Raw genomic sequence first — 17,515 nt, 5'->3', positions numbered from 1 at the left:
TATTGAAGGCAGGGACCTTTGTGGGAGGGATAGTGTACCACTGGAGAATCTCCCTGTTCTCCATCATGAGTATGGACAGTGAGTGTTGGCAAACTTCGGGCCACCATCACTGAGCCTAATTCTCACCCATGGTCCACTTTCCAGCAGGAACCAATCAGCAATAGGAGACCTGGCTCCATTTCCTCTCCCCAGCAACGGGCAATGCTTCGATCACCTTAGCAGCCCCACCGCCATCTCTGCGCCAAGATCAGCCACCTACACACCTGGGGACTTGGCATGGCTCAGTATCACACTGGGCAATGCATTTCCAATTCAGCCAAAGGAGTGGGAAATATGCCTTTTGACATAATGGAAAGCACACTGACTTTTTGTTATTACTGCTTACAGTATTTATTGTTTTTATAATTCATTCTCGAGAAGTGGGTGTCGCTGGCAAGACCGGCATTTATTGCTCATCCCTAGTTTCCCCCCAGAAGGTATTCGAGGACCTTCTTCAACCGTTGCAGCTGAATGGCCTGGGCCCCTTGAGAGGGCAGTTCAGAGTCAACCACGTTGGTGTGGGACTGGAGCCACATATAGGTCAGACCTAATTGTGTGGGTTTTCTTCCCTAAAGGACATTAGTGAACCAGTCTGACAACATCATGGTTACTTTTACTGATTTTATTTTTAATTTCTAGATATTTTAAAACTGAATTCAAATTCTCAAACTGCCTTGGAACTCACATTGTCAGAATTATTAATCCAGGTCTCTGGTTTGTTAGTCCAGTAACATAACCACTACACCACCGGTACCCCAGATATACTTGATAATCCCACAAGTGTGAAGTTGCACTGACCAGGAAGTCCTTGTCCAGTTAAATAGTTTCTCAATCTAGGTGGCAAACAGACAATTATCTCGCTAGTTGAGACCAGTGTCTGGAGAGTTCTTGCATTGGTGATTCCTTGAGACGATTCTGGAGTAGTGCCTTGCGATCCTCGACAGTGTAATGTGATCTGTGGACAGAAGGAACAAGATAATAATGGAGAAGTAATACATTCGGATATTTTTCTATAATTTGTGCCACAGATGAAATACAATTATTCTACAATCTGTGTTCAGAATACTTTAATAACTGTCAATTCGTGTTGAACATTCTATTTTGAATGTGAGTACCATGTGATATAAATTGTTTTAACAAAAGAGATATTGGGGACACGCGAGAATCCCTACATTACAACAGTGACCACACTTTAAAAGTACTTCATTGGCTATAAAGCCCTTTGGGACATCCTGAGGATATAAAAGATGCTATAGAAATGCAAGATCTTTCTTTTTTTAAACTATTTTTTAAGGATGGCTGGTCTTCTTCCTGTAATTGTCAAGACTGGTAACTGAATAACTATCTTTCATTTGGTTGTGTTTTAATGGCACTGAATAATTTCTCCACCTACATCCAGTTTCTGTTTTGTTATGAAGACCATGCTCAGCCTCTCAGTTGCCTCGTCTCGTACCTTGCAACACATTGGGAGTATTGACACTTCATAGAAAACCAACTGTTTCAGTACAATGGGATCTACCTCTTGTTAATTTGCAGTTCCTTAGTCTTTCCTGTAATTTATCTATTTTCTGCAGTGTATTGGTATTAACATACGATACCTCACCAAGGTCAAGGGCCTTCTTAATCTGGTTAAAACTATCTAACAACCATCTTCTGGTTTATCATCCTACTTTACCACAGGTGGTAAATGACTAAACATTGATGTGACACCAACCTACTTGCAGGTCTCTCTTGCTGTATGTCTTCTTTTCTTCTATGCCTAGTGGTACCTCAGGCAGCCCATTTCTTCCACCGTTTTATATCCAGCAGATTGTGTTCTGGGCCATTTCACCTCCTGACTCCCCAAAGCCTTTCCACTATCTACAAGGCACAAGTCAGGAGTGTGATGGAATACTCTCCACTTGCCTGGATGAGTGCAGCTCCAACAACACTCAAGAAGCTCGACGCCATCCAGGACAAAACAGCCCACATGATTGGCATCCCATCCACCATCCTAAACATTCACTCCCTTCACCACCGGTGCACTGTGGCTGCAGTGTGTACCATCTACAGGATGCACTGCAGCAACTCACCACGGCTTCTTCAACAGCACCTCCCAAACCCGCGACCTCTACCACCTAGAAGGACAAGAGCAGCAGGGACATGGGAACAACACCACCTGCACGTTCCCCCTCCAAGTCACACACCATCCCGACTCCGACATATATCTGGCCATTATTTCATTGCAGTTTGTGGGATCTTGCTCTGTTCAAATTGGTTGCTGCGTTTCTCTATCTTACAATAATGACTACACTTCAAAAAGTACTTCATTACAGAACTGGCTGTGAAGCACTTCTGGACGTCCTGAGGTGGTGAGAGGCACTCTATAAATGCAAGTTCCTTCTGCCTCTCTATACAATACATATTTATATCCTCGACACGCTCACAAACCACATGCATGCAGTAATAAACATACAAACACCTATGGATATCTCTACATGTACACACAGGCATGAAGCACCCACTCTGCACACTGGTGAATGATGAAGCTCTTCGTGCTGCAGTCAGAGTGCACGCGTGATGAGCGGCGGGGAGGGGAGGCGGGAGGCGGGGAGCGGAGCGCCTGGTGCCGGTGTGGAGCTGCTCCCGCTGCCGGTCTCTCGCTCTCTCCCCCCCCCCCCCCCCCGGGGCTGCGGCTGCCGCACTGATCGCTCGCACTGCGCTTGTGCGAGGGAGACCGGCGGCCGAGGACTGGGAAGATGGCGGAGCTGCTCGCAGCATCCCCCCGGCGCACAGGTAAGGAGAGCGGCCGGGGCACCGCGCCGGGACCCGGGACCCGGGCTCCACCGCACCGCACCGGGACCCGGGACCCGGGACCCCGCCGGGACCCGGGCTCCACCGCACGATAATCCCCGGGCGGCCGCGGCTTTTCACCAGTCAGTGGGAAATACCAGGGGGCAATAATTATAGGGGCAATAATGGGGCAATAAATATAGGGGACAATAATGGGGCAATAATTATAGGGGACAATAATGGGGCAATAATTATAGGGGACAATAATGGGGCAATAATTATAGGGGACAATAATGGGGCAATAATTATAGGGGACAATAATGGGGCAATAATTATAGGGGACAATAATGGGGCAATAATTATAGAGGCAATAATTATAGGGGACAATAATGGGGCAATAATTATAGGGGACAATAATGGGGCAATAATTATAGGGGCAATAATTATAGGGGACAATAATGGGGCAATAAATATAGGGGACAATAATGGGGCAATAATTATAGGGGACAATAATGGGGCAATAATTATAGGGGACAATAATGGGGCAATAATTATAGGGGACAATAATGGGGCAATAATTATAGAGGCAATAATTATAGGGGACAATAATGGGGCAATAATTATAGGGGACAATAATGGGGCAATAATTATAGGGGCAATAATTATAGGGGACAATAATGGGGCAATAATTATAGGGGCAATAATGGGGCAATAATTATAGGGGCAATAATTATAGGGGACAATAATGGGGCAATAATTATAGGGGCAATAATGGGGCAATAATTATAGGGGACAATAATGGGGCAATAATTATAGGGGACAATAATGGGGCAATAATTATAGAGGCAATAATTATAGGGGACAATAATGGGGCAATAATTATAGGGGACAATAATGGGGCAATAATTATAGAGGCAATAATTATAGGGGACAATAATGGGGCAATAATTATAGGGGACAATAATGGGGCAATAATTATAGGGGCAATAATTATAGGGGACAATAATGGGGCAATAATTATAGGGGCAATAATGGGGCAATAATTATAGGGGACAATAATGGGGCAATAATTATAGGGGACAATAATGGGGCAATAATTATAGGGGACAATAATGGGGCAGTAAAAGAGACAATAATTATAGGGGACAATGATCATAGGGGGCAATAAAAGGGGCAATAATTATAGGGGACAATAATGGGGCAATAAAAGGGACAATAATTATAGGGGACAATGATCATAGGGGCATTAAAAGGGCCAATAATCATAAGGGCATTAATTAAAGGGACAATACTTATAGGGGACAATACTTATAGGGGACAATACTTATCGGGGGCAATAATTATAGCGGACAATGATCATAGGGGCAATAAGAGGGCCAATAATCATAAGGGCGTTAATTAAAGGGACAATACATATAGGGGACAATAATGGGGTAATAAAAGGGACAATAATTATGGGGAGCAATAAAAAGAACAATAATTATATGGGACAATAATGAGACAATAATTATAGAGGACAATAATAGGGCAATAAAAGGGACAATAATTATAGGGATAATAATAGGGGACAGTAATGGGACAACAATTATAGGGGGCAATAATTATAGAGGGCAATAAAAGGGACAATAATTATACTGGCATCAATTAAAGGGACAATAATTATAGAGGACAATAACAGGACAACAATTATAGGGGACAGTAATGGGGCAATAAAAGGGGCAATACTTATAGGGAACAATAATGGGACAACAAATATAGGGGACAATAATGGGGCAGTAAAAGGGACAATAATGGGGCAATAATTATAGGGGGGAATAAAAGGGACAATAATCATAAGGGCATTAATTAAAGGGACAATACTTATAGGGAACAATATGGGCAACCATTAAAGGGACAATAATTAATTAAAAGAATACTGCGAAGGAGGTGATTGGATTAAAGCATTTTGACTTTGTAGAACAGATAATTAATACAGGGTCAGGACGTGTACATTTTAGATCTATCTTCCCCTCCGCTTGGCACAACTTTCACAAATAAGAATAAGTTTGTGTCTTTTATTCGTTCATTCCCCCCCCACCCCCAAATTAAAGCCAGTATTGTTAATTTTTTTGTCTTTCCCTTAGGTTGTGTTGCCCCTCGTTTAGTTTATATTTTTGCAGATAGTGAAGCTGGTTGTTTATACAGGGGAAAATCTCCTTGGGTTTATTTTTAACTGCAGCCCAACAACGACCTGTCCTTGACCTGTGGCTTGATTGAATGCAGTTCGAGCAAACACTTTGTCATAAATACTGCTTGACTGACGTTGAAATGCGTAGCCTTACGTGAGATGGGTTGGGATGTGAGGAGCCTTTTCATTTCTTTATTAATAACGGTTAACACTTCAGTATAGTTGTGATTGATATTGCTCGACAATGCATCATAGAAACAAAGGACTGCTGTTTTACTGTTGGGACTGAACAAGCATCTGAAGGTCTCTTCTAGCTCGTGGGGAGGGGACAGTGAGACAGTTTCGTACCACATCTAAATGGAGGAAATAAACCTCCCGATCTTACTGCCAGGGGTTGTTGGCATGTCTAATAATCAGGGAATATTGCTCTTGTAGGTGTTAAATAAAAAGGACATTTTTCCATAGATTCAGTCAAATAACTTAGGGTAACACCATAGTGGTTTGTTGGCTAGTCCATTACAACATTTGGGTTAGCTCAGTGGGTAGCACTCTCCCCTCTGATATAAGGTTGTGGGTTCAAGTCCTACTCCAGTGGATATATTCTTGAAAAGGAAAAAATTGCAACACTGTGGGAAAAGAGCAGCAGAGTGGGATTAATTGGATAGCTCTGCTCAAAGAGCCATGATGGGCTGAATGGCCTCCTTCTGTGCTGCATGATTTGATAAGTTGGTGTCAGCAATCGACAGATGTAAATAAACATAGGCTTCTTGTGGAAGTTAGTGCGTTGTTAAGTTTTGATAATCTGCCCTGATCTCTTTCCCTTCATAGTGAGGATGATGTTGGGCGTGATTGCGATGGCCCCCTATAGTCCAATAGGCTGTTAGCATCACTATGCAGCCTCACGGGCGAGTGAGTTATTGGGAGGTTGATGCTTCTTGTTGTAACAGGGGGAAAGCTGAGAAAACACTTCTAGGGACGAACATTGGACAATTCAGTCCTTGTATCATGTACAGAATGGCTTATGATGAAAATGAGAGCTGTTTTTCTCCCTACCTGACAAGAGAAGCTTTAAGATTCAGAAGTAACGTAGCAACTTTATTTTGAAAATCCTCTTGTGCCTTTTCTGAGGTTACTGACAGGCTATTAGTGACTGGTAACGTTTATATAGATGGGGCTCATTTTTCATGCAAAAAATGATAGCAAATGGATTTCTTCCTTTTTCCCTCTTGAAGCAAGCCCAGCATTTTGTAAAAGTTGCATAACAATTACAGAAAACATGACCACCTCTCGGTGTAAAGCTGGAGTTAACATCAAAGTACTATTTATCAGGAATCAAACCATAGTGACCATGTTGTTCTTTGTAATCACATGATTTCTGTAAGTTCTGATAAGTTATATATATACGGACATGCATGTTGCCTTTGTTTTTAATCATTGATTACAATAATATAGTATGGTAGTGTTGGGCCTGTTTTACTGGCCTATTGATCCTAGAGGCCTGTGCTCATAATCCAGAGACCGTGGGCCCGATATTGGGAGGGAGGCGGGTTGGCAGCGGGGGGGGGTCGACTGGGCGCGTGGGTAATGCACCCAGTGAATTCGGGGTGCTCTGCACGCGATCGCAGCCTAATTGAAGGTACTTACGCGTGCTTCCGGGTTTCCCGTTCCAGACCTGCGCAGCGGGCGGACTGCGCACCCGCATCACAGACTGTCAGCAGGAGGAGCCCTATTTAAAGGGGCAGTCCTCCAATGCGCCTCCTGCAGCAAAGAACCGTTTTGGCAGCATGGAGCAGCCCAGAGGCCAGGTTCTCAGACTCCTCACTCCAGGTGCTGCTCGTGGGGTGAGGAATAGGAGGGAAATGTTTTTCCCATCTGATGGGAGAAGGTGGCCTCCCTCTGCCATCAAGAAGGCCTGGCTCGAGGTGGCCGAGGAGGTCAGCAGCAGCAGCAATGTCTGCCGAACCTGAGTCCAGTGCAGGAAGTGCTTTAATGACCTAACCAGGTCAGCCAAAGTGAGTGTACCTACGCATTCTCCCACACTCCGTCTTCCACATCACCTCCACCACCACACAACTCCTTCTGCACTGCCACCACACGCTCTCGCATCACTCCTCACATCCACTCAACCATCATCCTCACCTTGCCTGCACGTACTCACCGCCCCTGTTCCCTTTCGAACACAACCACGCAACCCAATCCTCATACAATCTCATGGCTATGTCACACGCACCCTCCCATGCATCTCCCTCACGCTCACCCCCAACCACACCAATGCATGCAGCGGCTCACCAGGCAACCATCACTCAATCACGCCTCTCTGTGTTTTTCCTTGATAGGAGAAGAGATGCCAGAATGCCCGGGAGAGGGCACAGACCGGAGGAGGCCCGCCACACCAGGTGGTCTTAATGGACGCGGAGCAGCAGGCATTGGAAGTAAGCCGGATGCTGGAGTGCCTGTCCGTGGCGGACGCCGAGACTGGGAGCGCACAAACGGCTGGTGACATACTCAGCACTCGTGATAGCGAATGATCTTAACATCACTTGGCATCTGCAGCACCTCAACATCTGTCCACATGCCTAATATTGCTTTCTGTTCTCTTGCAGGGCCATCTGCGAGCGCCGTGACTGTGGAGGGCGATTCCTCAGAGGACCTGCCGGCCTCTGAGGGTCCATCGTCACATCTGAGCCAGCCATCCACCAGCGCAGATACACACACCTCGGTGGGTCCCCGTCCTCAGTTAGTTGGGCTTGCACGTGGTGAGTCACCACGCACGTGAGCACAAGCAGACCCTGGTGGCAGAGGCAGCCGTGCAGAGTCCGCATCGATGGGAGCACTCTTCTCCAGGCTCTGCTCAGCTGGACCCAGATGCTGAACCCTGGGGGCCATCCATGAAAAGGAGAGTCATCGAGGGGCAGCAGCACATTGCCGAGGTGCTGGAACAGTTGCCACGCGCACTCTCCACAATCACACAGAGGATGGAGGAGTCCAGCTCTTGCATGAGTGGAATACTGTCATAGGGACGTGAAGGCATCTCTGAGATAGTGTCGCGGGTAGGTGCGGGAATGTCTGCGATGGAGGAAAGGCTAGCCTCCCTCGAGCTTCAAGCACGGCTCAACAATGTGTCAATTCAGGCCCTGACAACAGCCGTTCGGATTCAGGGTGAGCAACATTCTGCCGCCTTAAACAGGCTGACAGATACTTTACAACTGGCCTTCCATGGCTTCACACATGTCCTCCAAACTGTCTTCCAGCAGGGTGGAAGGAGTGATGTGGGCTTGGGCCAGGAGAGGGATGATGGTGAAAGGGGTCATGGAAGTGGGGACGCCACTCAAAGCGCTTCCACATCTCACCCGTTGCCCCCCTCTCAACCAGTACCCGCAATGCTGCCCCCTCTCCAGGTGGTCGAGTCTGCCCCTGCTCAGGTGCAGGTGGAGCAGTCTTTGGAGGGGCCCTGACGGGCACCGAAACCCAGAGGGCGTCCGCGCAAAGCATCTCATCGGTCAGGGCATGGACAAGAGCAACCTGCCACTACCTCTGCTGAAGCCACAGGGGTAGCACCACGTAGGGGTTCCCATAAACATAAGGCTAAGGTTTTGTGAGCACAAAGGGAATGCACAAGGGTGTAAGACAAAATGTCATGTTTTTGATTTAGTTTTGTTTGTTTTGCCAAGCACATTAAAATTTGTTATCACCACTGCTGCCATGTCTTTGCAAATCTTGTCTGGTTTGTGCAATAATTCCCTTTCCTGAGGATTACTATGAAGACCCACAACTGATGCCACCCATTGTGTCACTGCAGAGTGGGTGTAGGTGTATTTGCAGGACTCTTTTGTGCAGATGACTGAGAGACATTGGCGATGTCCCCGGATGCACCCTGGAAGGATGCGGAGGAGAAGTTGTTGAGGGCAGTGGTGAGTTTGACAGCGACAGGTAAGAAGATGGTGCTCGGGCCAGCCGGGAGCAGCTCAGCATGAAGGAGGCTGCAGATGTCCACGACTACATGTCGAGTGACTCTGAGCCTCCATGTGCACTGCTGCTCAGAGAGGTCCAGGATGCTGAGCCTCGGTCTGTGGACCCTGTGGCGAGGGCAGTTCCTCCTGCCACGCATCTCTCTCTGCTGTTGCCCTCCCTCCTGCCATGCAGGTGGATGTGTCACTGCACTGTGTTGTGGGGCTCCACGTGTCAGAGGTGGACGGCGTGGCCGGCGAGGCTGGTGATGCTGTTCGCCCTCCAATGAGGTCATGACTGCAGCTATGGCGTCCCCCATCCGGGGGACGAACATTGGACAATTCAGTCCTTGCATCATGTACAGAATGGCTTATGATGCAAATGAGAGCTGTTTTTCTCCCTACCTGACAAGAGAAGCTTCAAGATTCAGAAGTAAGGTAGCAACTTTATTTTGAAAATCCTCTTGTGCCTTTTCTGAGGTCACTGACAGGCTATTAGTAACTGGTAACGTTTATATAGATGGGGCTAATTTTTCACGCAAAAAATGATAGCAAATGGATTTCTTCCTTTTTCCCTCTTGAAGCAAGCCCAGTCCGGTCCGTGCCCTCTCCCGGGCATTCTGGCATCTCCTCCTCTCAAGGCAAAACACAGAGAGGCGTGATTGAGTGATGGTTGCATAGTGACCCGCTGCATGCATTGGTGTGGGTGGGGGTGAGCGTGAGGGAGATGCATGGGAGGGTGCGTTTGAGACATAGCCATGAGATTGTATGAGGACTGGGTTGCGTGGTTGTGTTCGAAAGGGAACAGGGGCGGTGAGTACGTGCAGGCAAGATGAGGATGATAGTTGAGTGGATGTGAGGAGTGATGCGAGAACGTTGTGTTGGCAGTGCAGAAGGAGTTGTGCGGTGGTGGAGGTGATGTGGAAGACGGAGTGTGGGAGAATGCGTAGGTACACTCACTTTGGCTGACCTGGTTAGGTACTTCTGAGGGGGTCCACAAGGTCGGTACATGTCTCTGCACACCGGGGTTGAGGTTCCAAGTTTGTGAATTTTAGTGTTAGGAGGAGGGTGGTAGAGGCCAATCTTTGTCCAAAGTGACAGAGTGGCCTCCTGCAATGAGTGAGGGTCTCCCCCCACCACCTGTCAAATGGACCTTTGCAGTTCCCACAGGCTGGTGGCTGCAACACATCTGTTTCAACTGGGAGTGTTTCCCCCAGTACGGGAAGCAGTCTCAGTTGAGATGAAACTCCCACCTCTCCTAAAATATCCTCCCAATCAGGTCTGCAAACGACCAGAACTATCAAATTAATTGGTTTAAGTGGGATCCCGCCTGCTTTAATTGCCGTGGGAATCCCGCATGCGGGGGCTGCGCGCGCGAACCCGGGAGTGGGCGGGTTCGAGCCGGGCTCCAGACCCGCCCCGGGAATCCCGAATTTTAGCAGCCCCCCCCCCCCGGCCATGAACGCACCCGCTCGGACATCTGAAAATCGACCCCCGTGATTTCAAATCCCACCGTGGCAGTTTTGAGGATTTGAATTCAGTTTAAAAAAATCTAGAAATAAAAGGCTGGAACCAGTAAAAGTGACCACGAAGCTGACGGGTGTAACTTTATTTAAAAGTAGTTGAAAAATAATTAAAATGTGCTGCTGCTTTAGAGCTTTGCTGTGCAATTCAAATAAGCGAGTGCTGATAGAGCAGGGCGTGGGTTCACCTCCCACTCCAGAGGCTTGAGCACATAATCTAGGCTGACATTTCAGTGCAGTACTGAGGGAGTGCTGCACTGTCAGTGGTGCCGTCTTTCGGATGAGACCCTCTCAGGTGGACGTAAAGGATCCCATGGCACTACATTAACGAATTGGACTCGGGAATCGGAAGTACAATTTCAAAATTTGCGAACGACACCAAATAGTTAATACAAAGGAAGAATGCGACAAAATTCAAGAGGACATTAATAAACTTGCAGAATGGGTGTGTAATTGAGAAACAAATTTCAATATAGTTAAATGTGAGGTGATGCATTTTGGTAGAAGGAATAAGGAGGCCACATATTGCTTGGATAATAAGAGTCTAAATGGGGTAGAGGAGCAAAGGGATCTGGTGGTACAGATACACAAATCACTAAAAGTAGCAATACAGGTTAATAAGGCCATAAATAAACCAAAGCAAGCACTGGGGTTCATTTCTAGATGGATAGAATTGTTTAAACCAGGGAAGCTATGTTAAACTTATATAGAACCTTGGTTAGACCACACTTGGAGTATTGTGCACAGTTCTGGTCTCCATGTTATAGAATGGATATAGAGACACTGGAGAAGGTACAAGAAAGATTCATAAGGATGATACCAGAACTGAGAGGATATACTGATCACGAAAGGCTGAACAGGCTCTTTTCTCTAGAAAAAAGAAGGCTGAGGGGTGACCTGATAGAAGTCTTTAAGATAATGAAAGGGCTTGATAGGGTAGATGTAGAGAAAATGTTTCCACTTGTGGCGGAGACCAAAACTAGAGGTCATAAATATAAGTTAGTCACTAATAAATTGAGGGATAAATATTGAACTCTCCTGCTCTTCTTTGAATAGTGCCGTGTGATCTTTTGCACTTGTCTGAGAGTATCTAAATCAAAATAATTTTTGTACAAGTACAGGCACACAAGTTTAAGCACCCAGTGTGTGAGATGTGCACAAAGTATATATTAATACCCTGTAGGTGGACTGCTGATAGCCTGCCTGTCCATGTAAATCAGAACCCTGACACTGTGGCAGCATCTTCACCCCACGGACTGCAGAGGTTTCAGAAGAGGGCCCACCAGCACCTTCTCAAGGACAGCTCGGGATGGGAAATGAGTGCCGGCCTTGCCAGTGACACCCACGTCCCGAAGAATGATTTAAAAAATCCAAGATGCGCAAGAGGCCAGAATTTAGCTGGAAAGTTGAGTTCACTAATAGCAGGATTGTTTGAATATATTGAACAATTGTTATAAGGAAGTATTTTGGGATGGTTACACACGTATTATTATCATAGACCCGAGTGGATTAAACCAGAAACGAAATCAAAAGGAGTATTTTCTCGATATATAATAACCAGGCAGACCATAATCCTTTGTGATTTTCTTCTCAAAGGGACTCTGTTGCACTCTCCAATCAAGTGTCAAAATGCCAGACATGCAGTCGAACATTATTCAGTGCTGGTTTGATTGGACCTGTATAGACTACCAAACAGGCTTTAGTACAGAGGCTACACTGCAGATGCTGTGCTGTGTGACTAATATTTGAAGGACCAACACCACATTGTGATTGATTTATATTACGTGTCATGCTGGTCTTTTTTGGGTTGAAATTTCTCTTGTTCTATACAGTATCCCTTTGAGAACCTTGTTTTCCCCCCCATTGTTTGAGAGGACAGAATTCGTGCTGGTGAAATGAATTTAATCTGCAGTATAACATGCATAATATGTTATTGGGGAATAAACACATCACAGAGGTTCAGATTAGGAAGTGGCCAAGTTTTATTTTAGCATTTTGTCCTGTAACACTCCTCCTTAGTATAAAATCACAAATCTAGGAGTTTTGATAGCATTTAAATTGCAAGATTTAAGATAGAATCATGGAAAGGTTACAGCACGGAAGAAGGCCATTCGGCCCATTGAATCCATGATGGCTCTATGCAGGAGCAATCCAGCTAGTCCCACTCCCCCGCCCTATCCCCGTAGCCCTGCAAATTTTTTCCTTTCAAGTACTTATCCAGTTCCCTTTTGAAGGCCATGATTGAATCTGCCTCCACCACCCCCTCGGGCAGTGCATTCCAGATCCTAACCACTCGCTGTGTTAAAAAGTTTTTCCTCATGTCACCTTTGGTTCTTTTGCCAGTCACCTTAAATCTATGTCCTCTGATTCTTGACCCTTCCGCCAATGGGAACAGTTTCTCTCTATCTACTCTGTCTAGACCCTTCATGATTTTGACTACCTCTATCAAATCTCCTCTCAATCTTCTCTGTTCCAAGGAGAACAACTCCAGCTTCTCCAGTCTATCCACGTAACTGAAGTCCTTCATCCCTGGAGTCATTCCAGTAAATCTCTTCTGCACCCTCTCTAAGGCCTTCACATCTTTCCTAAAGTGCGGTGCCCAGAACTGGACACAATACTCCAGCTGTGGCCGAACCAGTGTTTTATAAAGGTTCATCATGACTTCCTTGCTTTTGTACTCTATGCCTCTATTTATAAAGCCCAGGATCCTGTATACTTTTTTAACCGCCTTCTCAACCTGCCCTATCACCTTCAACGATTTGTGTACATATACCCCCAGATCTCTCTGTTCCTGCATCACTTTTAGAATTGTACCCTTTAGTTTATATTGCCTCTCCTCGTTCTTCGTACCAAAATGTATCACTTCATATTTTTCTGCGTTAAATTTCATCTGCCATGTGTCCGCCCGTGCCACCAGCCTGTCTATGTCCTCTTGAAGTCTATCACTGTCCTCCTCACTGTTCACTACACTTCCAAGTTTTGTGTCATTTCCAAATTTTGAAATTATGCCCTGTACACCCAAGTCCAAGTCATTAATATATATCAAGAAAAGCAGTGGTCCCAGCACCGACCCCTGGGGAACACCACTGTACACCTCCCTCCAGTCCAAAAAACAACCGTTCACCACTACTCTCCGTTTCCTGTCACTTAGCCAATTCTGTATCCATGTTGCCACTGCCCCCTTTATTCCATGGGCCGCAATCTTGATGATAAGCCTACCGTGCGGCACTTTATCAAACACCATTTGGAAGTCCAAATACACCGATCAACTGCATTGCCCTCATCAACCCTCTCTGCTACCTCATCAAAAAACTCTATCAAGTTAGTTAAACACAATTTGCCTTTAACAAATCCGTGCTGGCTTTCCCTAATCAATCCACACTTGTCCAAGTGACTGTTAATTCTGTCCCGGATTATCGTTTCTAAAAGTTTCTCCACCACTGAGGTTAAACTGACCGGCCTGTAGTTGCTGGGTTTATCCTTACACCCTTTTTTGAACAAGGGTGTAACATTTGTAATTCTCCAGTCCTCTGGCACTATCCCCTTATCTAAGGATGTTTGGAAGATTATGGCCAGTACCTCCACAATTTCCACCCTTACTTCCCTCAGCAACCTAGGATGCATCCCATCCGGACCGGGTGACTTATCTACTTTAAGTACAGCCAGCCTTTCTAGTACCTCCTCTTTATTCATTTTTAGCCCATCCAATATCTCAACTACATCTTCCTTTTACTGTGACTTTGGCAGCATCTTCTTGGTAAAGACAGATGCAAAGTGCTCATTTAGAACTTCAGCCATCCCCTCTGCCTCAATGAGTAGATCTCCTTTTTGGTCCCTAATCGGCCCCACCCCTCCTCTTACTACTTTGGAACAGTTTGTGAATCTTACCTGAACTCATAAGATTTGACCTCTCTTCTGCATAAGGTTCCAACAAGAACACAATGTTATGTGATTAGGCGGAAGTGAGTATTTTTACCCCCAATTTTTTTTGTGCCAGTTTTACATAAGAACATAAGAACATAAGAAATTGGAGCAGGAGTAGGCCAATCGGCCCCTCGAGCCTGCTCCGCCATTTAATAAGATCATGGCTGATCTGATCCCAACCACAAATCTAAAGAACACAAGAAGTCGGAGCAGGACCCGGCCACATAGCCCCTGGGCCCTCTCCGCCACCCACAGGGCATTGACCGATCCGAACTCAGCTTCATGTCCAATTTCCTGCCCGCTCCCCATAACCCCTAATTCCCTTTACTTCGAGGAAACTGTCTATTTCTGTTTTAAATTTATCTAATGATGTAGCTTCCACAGCTTCCTGGGGCAGCATATTCCACAGACCTACCACCCTCTGAGTGAAGAAGTTTCTCCTCATCTCAGTTTTGAAAGAGCAGCCCCTTATTCTAAGATTATGCCCCCTAGTTCTAGTTTCACCCATCTTTGGGAACATCCTTACTGCATCCACCCGATCAAGACCCCTCACAATCTTATATGTTTCAATAAGATCGCCTCTCATTCTTCTGAACTCCAATGAGTAGAGTCCCAATCTACTCAACCTCTCCTCATATGTGCGCCCCCTCATCCCCGGGATTAACCGAGTGAACCTTCTTTGTACTGCCTCGAGAGCAAGTATGTCTTTTCTTAAGTATGGAGACCAAAACTGTATGCAGTATTCCAGGTGCGGTCTCACCAATACCTTATATAACTGCAGCAATACCTCCCTGTTTTTATATTCTATCCCCCTAGCAATAAAAGCCAACATTCCGTTGGCTTTCTTGATCACCTGCTGCACCTGCATACCAACTTTTTGATTTTCTTGCACTAGGACCCCCAGATCCCTTTGTACTGCAGTACTTTCCAGTCTCTCGCCATTAAGAAAATAACTTGCTCTCTGATTTTTCCTGCCAAAGTGCATAACCTCACATTTTCCAATATTATATTGCATCTGCCAAATCTCCGCCCACTCACCCAGCCTGTCTATATCCCCTTGCAGGTTTTTTATGTCCTCCTCACTCTCTACTTTCCCTCCCATCTTTGTATCATCTGCAAATTTTGATATGTTGCACTCGGTCCCCTCCTCCAAATCGTTAATATAGATTGTAAAGAGTTGGGGACCCAGCACCGACCCCTGTGGAACACCACTGGTTACTGGTTGCCAGTCCGAAAATGAACCATTTATCCCAACTCTCTGCTTCCTGTTTGATAACCAATCCTCCACCCATGCCAGAATATTACCCCCAATCCCGTGATTTTTTATCTTAAGTAATAATCTTTCATGTGGCACCTTGTCGAATGCCTTCTGGAAGTCTAAATACACTACGTCCACTGGTTCCCCTTTATCCACCCTATACGTTATATCCTCGAAGAACTCAAGCAAATTTGTCAGACATGACTTCCCCTTCATGAAGCCATGCTGACTTTGTCCTATTAAATTATGCTTATCTAAATGTTCTCTTCTAATTCCCCCCCTTCCCCCTCGTCTCCTGAACCAGACATCATTCGCACTCAGTTTCAGCTGGGGTAGTGACCAGGAGCAGGACCCTGGCAAATTTCTCGTTCTTTTTTAATATTCAACCTCTAGGTGTGGGCGTCACTGGCAAGGCCGGCATTTATTGCCCATCCCTAGTTGCTGAGAAGGTGGTGGAGGGCTGCGTTCTTGAAACGAGTGGTTGGGTACAACTCCGTGACTTGCTAAGCCTCTTCAGAGGGCAGTTAGTGAGACTCGCCTCTGTGAGACTGCCCTCACCTGGATCCCACTCCTGTTCTAATATAGCCAGCACATCTCCCACACCAGCTCCTCCTCCTTTCACCTCACGGTGACCTTCGGAGTACCCCAACACTCCTCCTATTCCTTGGCAACATAATCCATCGATATGGGACAGAGCCTGTACGTTTCCCGGTGACGCCCAGTGCCTCTGTGGCTGTTTCGGTGCTGTCAGACTATCCGTTTGACGTCAAGTCGTAAATCAGCCAGAACTTTCTCCAGTTGCAAAAAGTAAATGAAAATAAATATTTTTTGCATTTATATGGCGCCTTTCATGACCTCAGGATGTCCCAAAGTGCTTCACAGCCAATTAAGTACTTTTGAAGTCTAGTCACAGTTGTAATGTAGGAAACATGGCAGCCAATTTGCGCACAGCAAGATCCCACAAACAGCAATGAGATAATGGCCAGATATTCTGTTTTAGTGATATTGGTCGAGGGATAAACATTGACCAGGACACCAGGAGAAGGCCCAGCTCTTCTTCCAGCAGTCCTGTGGAATATTTTACGTCAACCTGAGAGGGCAGTTGGGGTCTCAGTTTAAAGACGGCACCTCTGACAGTGCAGCACTGCCTCAGTACTGTACTGAAGTGTCAGCCTGGATTACGGGCTCAAGTCTCTGGAGTGGGGCTTGAACCCACAATCTTCTAACTCAGCTGTGAGAGGGCTCCCCACTGAGCTACGGCTGACACAGTTGAGTATTGGAAAGACCAACCTTTGTTGGCTCCCACTAAAATCTCCATACCCTTGTCCACAACTCAGTCCGTATCCTCGTTCAAGTGGAATTGGACGAGGTGCACTGTTTGATCTTGTCAATGCAGGCAACATTGACGATATCTTAAAAAAAACTTGCATTTCTATAGCGCCTTTCATGACCTCAGGGCGTCCCAAAGTGCTTAACAGCCAATGAAATACTTTTGACGTGTAGTCACTGTTGCAATGTAGGGAAAGTGGTCGTCAATTTGTGCACAGCAAGATCCCACAAACAGCAACAAAATAATGACCGATTAATCTTTTTAAGTGATATTGGTTGAAGGATAAATATTGGCCAGGACACTGGGGAGAACTCCCCTGCACTTCTTCAAATAGTGCCATGGGATCTTTTATATCCACCTGAGAGGGCAGGCAGGGCCTTGGTTTAACGTCTCATCCGAAAGATGGCACCTCCGACAGTGCAGCACTCCCTCAGTACTGCACTGGAGTGTCAGCCTGGATTATGGGCTCCAGCCCCTGTAGTGGGAGGTGACTCTCAGGACTCAGCAATAGTGATGTTCTTGAAGGCCAGGATGAGACGGTTGGGACTTTTCTCT

At 46.1% G+C, this 17,515-nt stretch overlaps 1 protein-coding gene and 1 long non-coding RNA gene across 5 annotated transcripts in view; one reads left to right on the top strand and one right to left on the bottom strand.

The window, feature by feature from the left end:
* Positions 1-679: 679 nt before the first annotated feature.
* LOC137327053 (uncharacterized) lies at positions 680-2,692 on the bottom strand. Its single transcript, XR_010964345.1, has 3 exons — positions 2,527-2,692; positions 1,754-1,899; positions 680-994 (listed from the first exon to the last, which is right to left on the bottom strand). It is a non-coding gene; the product is annotated as an uncharacterized lncRNA (long non-coding RNA).
* Positions 2,693-2,701: 9 nt separating this feature from the next.
* Positions 2,702-17,515, top strand: part of LOC137327050 (MAP7 domain-containing protein 2-like) — a 223,939-nt gene continuing 209,125 nt past the window's right edge. For all 4 annotated transcript variants that reach the window (XM_067992442.1, XM_067992441.1, XM_067992440.1 and 1 more), the window contains exon 1: positions 2,702-2,814. In XM_067992442.1, coding sequence (XP_067848543.1) covers positions 2,778-2,814 — 37 coding nt within the window. In that variant the 5' untranslated portion in view covers positions 2,702-2,777. The remainder of the gene's footprint in view (positions 2,815-17,515) is intronic.

Source organism: Heptranchias perlo, chromosome 11 (genome assembly GCF_035084215.1).
Source record: "Heptranchias perlo isolate sHepPer1 chromosome 11, sHepPer1.hap1, whole genome shotgun sequence".
In the NCBI taxonomy this organism is placed as follows: Eukaryota; Metazoa; Chordata; class Chondrichthyes; order Hexanchiformes; family Hexanchidae; genus Heptranchias; species Heptranchias perlo.
Note: the sequence above shows the minus strand (reverse complement) of the source record. Positions and strands in the feature narration are given on the sequence as shown.